Source organism: Simochromis diagramma, unplaced genomic scaffold, assembly GCF_900408965.1.
Source record: "Simochromis diagramma unplaced genomic scaffold, fSimDia1.1 OVJJ01000344.1, whole genome shotgun sequence".
Taxonomy (NCBI): domain Eukaryota; kingdom Metazoa; phylum Chordata; class Actinopteri; order Cichliformes; family Cichlidae; genus Simochromis; species Simochromis diagramma.
The window spans coordinates 2,019,540-2,032,268 of NW_024387375.1; the positions used below are offsets into that span (position 1 = coordinate 2,019,540).

Sequence of the window (12,729 nt, forward strand, 5' to 3'; positions counted from 1 at the left end):
CTCCATCCTGTTCACTCTCGTTAAAAATCTTAATATCTTCAGCTCTGCCACTTCCAGCTTGGCCTCCTGTCTTTTTGTTAGTCCCACTCTCTCCAGACCATACATCATAGCAGATCTCAATACCATCTTGTAAACTTTCCCTCTTTTGCTGCCATCCTTCTGTCACAAATCACCCCTGACACTGCCTGCACTCACTTTTTCACCACTCTTTGTGGACCATCTGTTGCTTTTGGTGGTTGATCCCAGATATTTAAATTTATCCACCTTCATAACATCTATTTCTTGCACTTTCACTGTTACACCTGTCTCCCCCTCATTCCTCATTCCACATGTACTCTGTCTTGCTTCTACTTTTCACTCCACTTCTCTTCAGAGCATACCTCCACCTCTTAGGCTTTCTTTCTCTTCCTCACTACTCTCACAAGAGATCACAACATCATCTGTAAACACTGCAGTCCACAGAAACTCCTGCCTGACCTCATATATCAACCTGTCCATCACCACTGCACACAAGAAGGTGCTCAGAGCCTGATGTAATCCCACGCTGCACTCATTTGAAGCTCTGCAGTGGTGAGGTGTGGTACTGCACATCTCACCACTGGCTGAGTCTGATCTAGTGACAGTCATTGCACTGGCCTTATACATGTCATGCATTAGCCTCACATATTTCTCACTCTTTACTCCCTCATACAGTACCGCAGTCCCCCTCTTGGAACCCTATCATATGCTTTCTTCCATCCACCGAGGCACAGAGCAGCTCCTTTTGACCTCCTTTACACCTCTTCATCAACACTATCAAAGCAAGTTCAAATAATGCTTATCCAAGCTTTTATTTTGAAGAAAAGCTTTCCGGAAGACACGTCCCTATCGTGACGTTGCTGCAAGTGCGGAAGTAAATTAGCTGACATACCCACATGGTGGAAATGGCTGCTGATGGGGAAAAACAACAGGGCCACAGACCCGGCATATACAAACAAAAAAATAAAGGACACAAACATGGCAAGCACCGGACGAAAGGAGAAATTGAAAGGGAAAACAAAGGCAAGTCGCGTCCAGCTGCACAGTGTTAAACCTGGGGCTTACATGTGTGTTGTTAGCATGTAGCGGTTGCTTCTGCAAGTACACGTGTTGGGCTTTAAGTTCTCAATCCTTTCAGTACAGTATCTTATATCGTAGCACTTTTCTTTTAAAGGTATTTAGTGAAAGTCTGTATTCGCTTGCGAGCCTCGTTTGGTGTTTAACTGGAGTTTGCCAATGAGCTTCAGCCATTTAAACGTGGTCCGGGGGTCTTCCAGATATCCAGTTACTGGAAAATCAGAGGACTCTGTATTACACCGAGAAAGTTTATCATTAAAAACATTTTTGTTCTATTTAAATTCAAGCTCACATTCCGACTTGTACACGTTTTACACGTGATTTGAATGATCGTCAGATAGTAACACTACATGTCAAGCAGTACAGCAATGATAGTTTATGCTATAATTTAATGTTCATTTCATTTCATTCAGCGTAAAGCAGTACACAAACACATTTGGACACCTTGTAGCTTAAACAAATATATTCAGGCAAAAGTCTTATATCTGTAAACAAACCTAAATTTTGTGGATTAGTGAATTTGTCGGCATTTTACATTTATTGGAATGTCTGAGATACAAAGTAACGTGGACACTTTAATAAAAAAATATTTGAGCACACGTGATTAACATACAGCCAGATGACGCAATCGTGCCCTAAAGAGTACACACAATAACCCCCACTGCTCAATAAAAGCCAGGAATGTTGATTTAAATGACTGAAGTGTCTGCACTGCAGTTAAACTGGATTCCAACAGAGGGCGCTCCACTAATGTGTGAGAATAAATGTTTTTCTTCTATAAGCTAAAATACCTTATGTATTATGGCTGATGGATAATCATCCAGCCGGCTTGTGCTGTTATTCAACATCATATATGCTGTCAGACCTTAGCAGTGATGTGTCATTCATCAATATATCAGGTATAAATAAACCCCAGTCTCAAACTGGAAAAATATATTCACATATAAGGCAGTGTGGTAGTTAAAAACAACAAAGGAATGTTCGTCTCATTGTTGTTCATTGATGCTTGTATGTATTGCAGTGGTATCAAAGTTGGTTAGTAAAAATAGTTTAACATAAACAGAACAACATAATGAAAAATTATTTCAGTTTATTGATATTTATGATTATTATGAGTATGGATTTGTTCATAATTTGTCTTCAATATGAAATTCATTATTATTCATTCACTGATGCACATGTGTACTAATACTAAATGGTAAATGTCAGTCATTGTACAGTCTGTATTGTAATATGTTTTATCAGTTACATCTGCAGTAATGCATATTTGACAGATGGCAATTGGCTTTAAAAGCTAAACAAGAATTTAAGTGGACTGTCTAATGTAAGTAATCATTTTATTGGATTATCAGAGTATAGCACTACAGTCTTGTCTGCAGACTTTAGCCAGCGGGGACAACAGCAATTTTCTGGGGGCTCCTGGTGAAACCAGCATATCAGTTTCAACTACAAGTGGGATACAAATGAAAACCAGAAAACTCTTGGAACAAAAATGACTGTTTCTTGTCTATAGAGTCTGCTTTATCTCTTTTTATATAAGGTTTGACACATAGCTGTAAAAAAGAAAATGTTCTAACAAAGTATAGTGCCATTTCTACTCAATTGACTATGAAAAAAATCAGTACTGTGCATATAAAATTTAGTCCAGTTGTCTAATGTGTGGTCTTTTGCTTACTTTATTTATGTCAGCATGACCCTCTGGGGGCGGGGAAGCTTTGTCTGCTGCAACAGCTGCGCTATTGTGTTGACTTGAACTTCATTCTGCAGGTGTTTTTGATTGGTTGTCTTGCCAGCATATGTTTTAAAGCAGCAAAGATATTGTAAAAATCAAACGGCCGATGTTCACACACTGTTCTTGTATTTGCCGAGATTTACTGACATCTTAGACTTCAGCTGCTTTAACATTGTGCAGCAGAGTGGAGCATGATCCATATGTGTGTGTTAGAATAGAAGTTCTTTCTAAGCAGCAAGGTTGTGGGTTGTAGTAAGGCCTATATTAAAAGAATACTATACACATTGTATAAATGAATAAATAACTTGTGTTGCAATGTCTCACAGGCAGAGTGTCGGTGACAGTCCTTACCAAAAAACAGAGGAAGGAGCAAAAGAAGATGGACAGAAGGCACAAAGCCAACCAGCTGCGCAAGAATAAGAAAGACATGGTAATTTAAAATATCACATGATGGATCACTGTTCTTAAATTCTTAATGTAACGAATCTGGAGTTGCTTGAGTTTCTTTCTTTCTTCCCAGGTCCTGACAGAAAAGCGACGTCTTGGCAGCAGGGATGGTCCTCCTCATTTGGTTGTTGTGGTGTCCCTACATGCTCAAGCCGATGCTGGAGCCATCACTAAGCTGCTTCGTGGAGAAGGTGCTGGGGGCATTGTACATCATGACCGGTGCATCAGTGGTGTCAGTGACAGTTTTGGGCTGATTCTGCCTCGTTTTAAACAGAGGTTCACCTTTCTAAGTCAGAGTACCGGTAAGCATTAGAAAAGAGATTTCCTTTGGAAAAAAAAAAAGTGAGCCAGAAGCACAAGTAGTGTTGCTTCTGTGATATCTATTGATGTAATTTTAGTTTATCAAATGTAAAAGACATTACAATTTGAGAATTTTGTTCATAGAATAAGTAAACATCCCTGGTAATGCTGACACACTGTAGAATACCATAGAAGAATAAGAAGTTAAGTCAGATATGTTACTGTACTTTAGATAGGATTTTTTTTTTATCTATTTATATTTTGTGTTGTAAAATTGATGTTGTGTTCAGTAAATGACATTCTAAAACAAATATTTTAAAAATGTACTCGTTTTTTGTGTGTGTGTCTTTAACACTTCTGTAATCTCTTTTTATAGCTGACATGCACTCCCTACTGGATGTGACAAAGATTGCAGATAGCCTTGTATTTGTGTTGGATTCTACTGAAGGCTGGGACACCTATGGAGACTATTGTCTCTCTTGCGTCTTTGCTCAGGGTCTCCCCAGCTATGGTAATTATAAATCTTTCTTTCTTTTTTTTTTTTTTTTTAAATTTAATTGACTTTGTTTCTGATGTGCCTCTACTAAGCCCTTGTCTCTCTCCCATATTCAACCTACATAGCACTGGTGTGTCAGGGTGTGTCCGAGCTCCCTGTGAAGAAGAGGGTTGAGTCCAGAAGAGCTTTGTCAAAGATCACAGAGGCCCGTTTTCCTGATGCTCGTCTCTTCCCTCTGGACTCCGAACAAGATGCCACACTACTTCTCAGACACCTGGGGACTCAGAGACAGAGAAAGTTGGGTTTCCGCTCCAAACGGTCACATCTCATTGCTCAACATGTCACTTTTACACCCAACAACCCTGTTGATAGTACAAGTGGAGCCACTGGCCTGGGCACACTCTGTGTGTCCGGGTATGTCCGTGGCCGCCCTCTGCGGGTTGACAGACTGGTACACATCAGTGGTCATGGTGATTTTCAGCTCAGTCAGATTGATGCCCCAGTAGACCCTCTTCCTCTGAACTTAACAGTGTCCAGACCACTGAAGCCGAGCAAAGGAGGAGATGTTGACATGCAGGTAGTTGTTGCTGCTTTTTTTAATACTTTAACTTTGCAAATGTACATGCAGACCTGATAGCGTATACTTTATTAAACAATAAATTATATAAATGACTTCATTTATTGCTCTACTGCATCACCAAAATTAAAATTTTTGGGGGGGAATTTTACCTAGCTTTGGACTTTTTTGATAAGTTGTATTATGGATATTTGTTTCTCACTTGTGGACTCAGGCATGCATTTTCCACACTATACAAAGCATAGCTCCAAACTTGAAGCATGGAAACCTGTTTAAGTTAGGTAATCCATTACAACTGTCAGCATCTGTTTTTATCAATGCAATAATACCTTTGCATAACAAGCATTTTCCCCACGCTGTTTTTAACTATTAAAACTAATTCAAAGTGAATATAATGAATGGTGGTCAGTTGGTTTAAATGCAAAGTGAGATTTTAACACCTTTAATTGTTTTGGAGTGTTAGTGCATCTAGTTCAGTTGCTATGGGTCACATTTACCTGCTCATTTGCGTTTCCCACAGGATGGAGGTGCAAATGAGGCCCCTGTGAGGGTGCTCATGAAAGCGGACCCATCCAACAGGGAGAGTCTGCAGGCAGAGGCTGAGGTGGATCCCATGGACGGAGAGCAGACATGGCCAACAGAATCAGAACTGCTGGAAGCTGAAGGTGAAGAAACAGAATTTATAGACAATGCTCTCAGAAAATGATGATGACTAAGATACAAAATGACAGATCTTGTGTTAGAACAGTCACACTTGATTCGAAGTTACAACTATATCACTTTATACTTTCAAGTAGTGGGAAACTGTCTGACTGATGTAAATATATATAACTTAATTGACAGTTTAATAGACACAGCAAGCCAGTTAAACAAAGACTTTGCTATAATGTTATTGATGTACGGTAAAAATTTGGATGGTTATACATAGCTGAAGTAATTCAGTCATTTCTAGTAAATAGAAATGAGTAATGTGCTTTTCTTGATGCAAGAGTATACAGTTTATTGTGCCAGGAAAACAGGATTCAAAGTTGTTTTTTGATGTTTCTCTCTTTAGAAGCCAGGAAGAAAAAACGTGTAATGAAGGTCCCTAAAGGAACATCAGACTATCAGGCCACGTGGATTGTTGATGAAGGTGAGGAGGAGAATGGCGACATGGATGAAGAAAGTAGTGACAACGATGATGATGATGACATGATGGATGAAGCCATGGATAAAGAGGATGGGGAGACTGACTCTCAGGTACACATTTAAAGTAATTTTGACATAAGTCTTTAATGACACAGTGAAGCAGAAGATAAATAAAATGCAAGTATCAGTTTAAATTTTCCTTTTTTAAAACTTTTCACAAAAAAGACAGGTATAAAGTTTATAATGATACGACAGCCTAGCCTTGTAAAATGCGATACACTGAAAAGTGGGCATTAATTGGAATGGACATAAATAGTATATTTTTTTTTTAAATAAAGCTCAGGTCAGGATATAATCTAAGCAGAGATGCTCAGACATCTCTTTGTTTAGCCAGCTCGTCTGTCTAGCCAGGTCTTGAGGTTTGTTAACGAGGCGTTCCCAAGCCAGCCAAGATGTAGTCTGTCCAGCTTGTCCTCAGTCTACCTTGGTCTCTTCCTGGGTTGGACATTCAACTCACCTAGGAAGCATGCAGGAGATATCCTAGGCTCATGCCCTCACCATGTCAGCTAGCTCTTTTCAATGCAGGGGAGAAGCAGCACGACTGTGAGTGACTCTGCTTTTCACCCTATCTTTAAGGCTGAGACCCCCTTTGGAGGAAACTAATTTCCCGTGCCTGTATCCCTGTTCTTACTGTTTCAGTAACTACAGCTTTGCCTTCCTGCTTAGCTCTCTTCGTAACAGCAGTCTGTTTCAGTGCAGATACTGCACTAATCATCTTTCAACCTCTTGCTCAATTCTTCCCTGACTTGTGAGCAAGATTTAAAGATACTTGCTCTCAATGGGGCAGGTTCCTAACTTGGGGTGGACACGCCATGATTGAAGAAGTGCTCTGTTTCAAGCCATGAGGCCTGAGTAGGCTCAGACTAAAAAAACAACAACACAAGAGTCTGCCTACCTGTGGGCGCACCACCAAAAATTAAAGCTGGATAATTTACCACTGTGGTAAGAATAATAAAGCGTGCTTACATGCTAAAATTGAATAATTCAGAGAAGCCCTTAGTCCGTAGTATCGTATTTAATAAAACGTTTAACAGCATTTTACTGCAAAACAAGGTACAGTAAGTTACCAGTTACTTAGATAACAACGCTTTCCATGGAAAATACCAGAGACTCACTACAGGATTCAGATGACTTGATTACGACAGGTTTTTCATTCTAGTATGGATGATGTAGAGGGTTTGTGTGTCAGTGATTGTACAAATGTTGTTATATTTGGAATTTTTCTTTCATTTCTCATTTAGTAGTTTGACCAGAAGTTCAGCCAGAACATACCTTTTATGGTTATTTTGTTGCGCGGGGTCGTGTTGTCATAGCAACAGTGTAGCTAAGGTCAGGCGGTGCAGTCCTGTGGAGGATGATGAGGATGGTAATTTGTGAAGAAGCAATAAAGTGTTGGCAGTTCCGGGGCTGAAGCGGTGCATACGTGACCCACAGGCAGTGCACCTCACTGCTGAGAGGCACTGTTTATTTTCTCAGTGTCTGACTCTGGCGTGTAGTGCCAGGCTGCTCACCACAACAATAGTGTTTGGAGCAGGAATCCCAAGAGAAGCCTCCTGTCTTCCTGTCTTGTGAACAGAACTTCCTGTCTGGACGAAGGGAGGGGTTGGCCATTTATTTATTTCCCACTCCGCTTGAAAAGAAGTCAGGGAAACTTTCCTTATGCAACAGGTTCATTACGATCTGTGATTGTTATTAGCATGCATTTGATGTCAAGGTTAGCGAACAGGCATACGTATCTAGACGAAGGTAACAATAGTGGAAAGGGTACTTCAAATGATAATGATTATTATTACTATTGCAGCAAGGATGTTGGAAAGGTTGTGTATCAGCCGCATGCTGAGAGCTTTCCGCTCTTGCGTCTGGCTTCTCCTGTAATTTGCCAGCCAAGGGAGCACAGCAAAGCATGTCTTCTTTGATGATTCATTTCCTTATCCAAATATGTTGCCCTTGGATGCTCAGTTTCTAGATATTGTTTTAAGAGTGGATGTCTTGCACTGGAGAGTGTCGTTACGTAACACACTGAATTCAAATGTATGCAAAGCAGGGATTCCCATAGTTTGAATTCGGGCAATTACTTATCCCATTCACACATACAAGGCCCCTCAGTGCTGTTTGTTTATTGTGGCGGAGTTGTTGGTTATGTTACATAAATATTTTCTATAATTAGGATCGTTTTGATGTTATTTGTTTTCCTGCCATTTGTGTCTGGTTATTGTTAATACTGGCAGCAACTAACAAAGTAAGTGTTATGTAATAGTAGGACAACAATATTGTACATTACAGCAAGAGAATGTTATCCAGGAGTAAGGCTGGGCGATTTTGTTTTTTGGCTATATCATGATATATGATATATATCACGATATGTTTAACTAGCCTCCAAAAACAAATGTTATATTCAACCATATATCATTCATACGGTCACTGTCTGTGGTCAACACAGACCTTTTTTTTTTTTTTGTCGTATGGGATCACTTTGGCAAACGAAGACGCCAGTGTCATCTGCTTCATGGCTGGTTTATTTAAAGTTTTCTGTGGTGTGTGGGGAGATGTTGACATGCGGACTTTAAAACATTCTTCATTTTGCAATGGATGACTTCTCAGGTGGTGGAATAAATTTGTGGTGCTGCGACCTTTTGTGGCAATGGTTTTATGCCATGTTTTGCAAATTATGGCATTTTGTTTGACATGCTCCTTTTGAAAACCAAACCACTGCCAGTAAACGTTTCTCTTTGGGACTAGCTCGTCCGACTCGTCTTCAGTTACAGTCTCATTCACTTCCTCGTCTGAAACTCCGGCTGTCACCATATTTTTTCTTATCAGGTAGAATATAAACACGCATGCTCAGCGCAGTGTGCCGTGCAGAAAACCTTCTGCTTTGGAGGGAGGATTAGTCATGCAGTCGCTCCAAAAAAACCTCTGAAAAGCTTAATATTGCCAGGGCAGTTCATACTCAATGGTTCTGATAGACCCATTTTAACCATCGTACGTGGAAAAACTTTTGATACATGAAGTATATTCAATATATCGCCCATGCCTACCCAGGACACCTGTTTAACTCAGTATATTAGGATTAGAAGCTCAGGGTTTTAAAAAGAGGGAGCCAGACTCACAGCTGGTAAAAGGTTATTTAAAAATGTTTTCAGTGGTCTTATAATTTGAAAATATAGTTTGTTTGTTATCTGAGTTATATCTACTATATAATGCTGAAATATGGCCATATAAAATTTTGTTTGGGTGGCAAAAATGTCAGAGACAGATGTCTTAAAGTCAAGGCCAACCAAACTAAAACTACTGTGAGGCTAGCCGTATTCCCCTTGTGGCCCATGACCTTCCTTCCTTCCTTCCTTCCTTGAATTAACCAATAGTGTTATCTCTGTCACTGCATTTGCTGTTAGTAAATGCCAAAGCATCAAAGCTTCTTCACTGATCACTAAAAATGAGTACAATGATTGTTGTGTTTATGGTCAGAGAGCAGCTTGCATTCTTTGTTCAAACCTCTTGTACTAAATTTGTCCTGTGTCCTCTCTGCCCAGGACCCAGGTTCATGCTGTGATTCAGAAGAAGAGGAGGAGGAGGAGGAAGAGGTGTGCTCCACAGAGCGAGCGGGTGCAGATCAGCGCTATGATGAACATATGGATGAAGCTGCCGAAGAAGAAGGCCTAAAACGCTACCGTGACGCTCGAGCCAATGAAATGTTCCCCGATGAGGTGGACACGCCCCTCGACACTCCAGCTAGAATCAGGTCAGTAGCGTTTCTTTTATGTTTTTTGTTTCTTTTACATTTCCTTTTGGGATGGAATATTTATTGTTTCCTGTTTGTTTGGGTTGCCGTCCTGTTCTCGCAGGTTCCAGCGTTACAGGGGGTTAAAAAGTTTCCGCTCGTCACCTTGGGACCCCATGGAAAACTTGCCCCTCGACTATTCGCGTATATTCCAGTTCCAGAGCTTTGAACGCACTCGCCGCCGCATATTGGCTGAGGCTGCAGCTGAGGAGGATGGAGCCATGGTAAAGTAGACAACAGTAGTTGTGTTCAGCTGTAAATGCTCTCATGTTTAACCATGATTTTTGGCTTCACTCACTCTGCTGTCATCCACGTTTCAGGATGGCTGGTATGTGACCCTGCACATCATTGATGTGCCTTTTTCTGTGATGGAGAGTGTCCAGTCAGGCAAACCTCTGGTTCTCGTGTCTCTCTTGCCCCATGAACAGAAGGTATTCACATCTGAAAATGTTTCCTTTTTGTAAGAAAAGCTGCACCAGCTACACAGAATAATTTTTGCTGACCTCATGTTTTTTTTCTTCTGTGCATAGATGTCAGTCATGCATGTTTTGGTGCGGAGACACCCCAGTAACACAGAACCGATCAAATCTAAAGAGGAGCTTGTGTTCCATTGTGGATTTCGGAGATTCCGAGCCTCTCCCATCTTCTCTCAGCACACATCAGGTAGAAAACCTGCTGAATTCATCCAGTACATTCATCAGAACAAACGGCAGCAGTGATCCTGCATAAACAAACTTAAATCAAACGCATTGCCAGAGATGTATCAATTCAGGGCTAAGGGCTTGTAACGTCCAACTTCCCGCATTCTTGACTGACCGGTAACTGACTGATCAGTCTAACTAACATATCGTTTATTGCTTGGCTATAGCTATCAAGAAGAGATAAAGCTTGCCAAACTAAGTCACAAACCGCAATAATGTTTGTAACAACAAACCAAATCAAACAGTTAAATCGCCCTCACCGAGCTGAACATGGGCATTTTAAATAAGCTAACAAAGTAACGTGGCTAAAGCGAAAATTATCCAGAGTTTAGAGCTAGCCGCAAGCTAGCAGCGTCGGTATGAGCAAAAGATCCGACCAGTTATGACGAAAATTATGGAGATGAGAGAAAAGGATATCCTGTTATCTGGTGAGTTTATAAACACTTAAAATTATACAAGAACCTGACATTTGCTTTGTTATATAAATATGTTGTACCTGCTTCTGTTTGGCAAGGTAAAATATGTCAGGTAAAGGTGGATGTACAGCAGCTCGTTTTGCCTCTTTGCAAAAGCAGAGCACTTTATTTTCACTTGTTTCACTGAGAGAAGTTCCTGTAACTTACTGCAGTTGAGGGCAAAAATCGGTTAAAAAATACAACAACAAAAAAAATCAGATATCATAACCAGCCAAGACGCAGACTAAATGCAGTGTTTTAACATCTGGTTCATATTACAAGTAAATCTTGTAATATTGAAACACACCTGGTGCTAATCTAGGATCTATTATTCCACGAAATTAGTTATGATGGGTCACCTGGAACTCGGTGGGTTCATTGTACCACTTGATTATTATTTTTTTTTATGATGTTGAGACGGTGTCCTTAAACAGAACCACCTCTATGCATTTGCATTACGGGAGTGCTATTACTGTAATATTTGTTGTTATAATGCTAAGCTGTGTTCTTTTGAAAAAAATGTATAAAAAGGTATCATCCAGTAAAAAACATAAACTTAACCTTTTTATTATTAAAATAACCTTTTCATTATTATTATTATTATTATTATTATTATTATTATTATTATTATCGATCTTAAGCTGAAAAAGTCAGAAACTGAAAAATGTCTTTCCACCATGTAAGGTCGACTTTCGGTTCTTTACAAAACAAGAACCGTTAATCAAGTTACTTTATTAGTATAATGATCTTAAAAGCTACTTCTGGAAACAAGATATCTGTTGGATATATTATTATTATTAATAATAATAATAATAATAATAATAATTATAATAATAATAATAAAAAAAATTCTTTTTTTCCCTCCACCTTTTTTTCTAGCTGACAAGCATAAGATGGAGCGCTTCCTCAGACCAGATTCCCCCATTGTAGTGTCACTGTATGCCCCCATCACCTTCCCCCCTTCAGGAGTCCTGCTTTTTAAGCAAAGGAATGATGGTGAGATGGAAAGTCCTGTTTACGTCAACACGAGTAAATTGAATTAGTGGCCTGGCTGCCCTCAAGTTAAACTTTAGACCATTCATCCTGTTGGTGGTTTTGATTAATTATCCACTTAAGCAAATTCTGTACTGGCCTTTGAGCACGTGTTCTTCTTATTGTGTCTTTCTAGGCATCCAGGACCTTGTGGCTACAGGCAGTCTGCTCAGTTGTGACCCTCAGCGTGTTGTGCTGAAGAGGATTGTTCTGAGTGGACACCCATTCAAAATTAACAGGCGCTCTGCTGTTGTTCGTTACATGTTCTTTAACAGGGGTGAGAGGACGTTCTCATACTGTTATTACTGTCACTGCAGACATAATTCCTAATTTTTTCATTAAAATTTTCTTGACTTTCTTTTACAGATGATATCATGTGGTTCAAGCCAGTGGAGCTGCGAACAAAATGGGGTCGGAGAGGTCACATCAAGGAGGCCTTAGGTGAGAAAATTTAAGAATAAAATCCTGTGTCTGTGTCTCTGTGCCTTATTTGCTGTGGATTCTCACTGCCATTTCTTATTTTTCAGGAACACACGGTCACATGAAATGCGTGTTTGACAATCAGCTACGCTCTCAAGACACTGTGCTGATGAATTTGTACAAGAGAGTGTATCCTCGGTGGACGTATGACCCCTACGTGCCCGCGCCTTTAACTTGGGTGAAGAGAGAAGGCACTGTGGAAATGGAAGACTTGGATATGGAATAGTGGAGGGACAGAATGACAAGCCATGTAATAACAGAAACATCCAAGTGGTTTCAGGACACTTTCAAAAAGTGGAATGCGTATTAAATAAATCTATTTTGATCCAAAGTTAAGCTATCTTGTTCCATTTTGCATCCAAGCCTCAAACATGCTGCAGAGTTTGTTTTGACCACTAGATGGCAGGAATGGATAAGTATTAATAAAACTTCCTACGTGTTTGTA

At 39.9% G+C, this 12,729-nt stretch overlaps 1 protein-coding gene across 1 annotated transcript; it reads left to right on the forward strand.

Annotated features, from left to right (window-relative positions):
- Window positions 1-877: 877 nt before the first annotated feature.
- tsr1 (TSR1 ribosome maturation factor) lies at window positions 878-12,729 on the forward strand. The gene is made up of 15 exons (XM_040008739.1): window positions 878-1,041; window positions 3,154-3,257; window positions 3,348-3,576; window positions 3,951-4,085; window positions 4,196-4,647; window positions 5,168-5,312; window positions 5,702-5,886; window positions 9,369-9,577; window positions 9,681-9,840; window positions 9,937-10,047; window positions 10,147-10,279; window positions 11,652-11,768; window positions 11,941-12,081; window positions 12,171-12,245; window positions 12,332-12,729. The coding sequence occupies exons 1-15, from the start codon at window positions 915-917 to the stop codon at window positions 12,508-12,510; spliced, it is 2,502 nt and encodes an 833-aa protein (XP_039864673.1). The 5' UTR covers window positions 878-914; the 3' UTR covers window positions 12,511-12,729.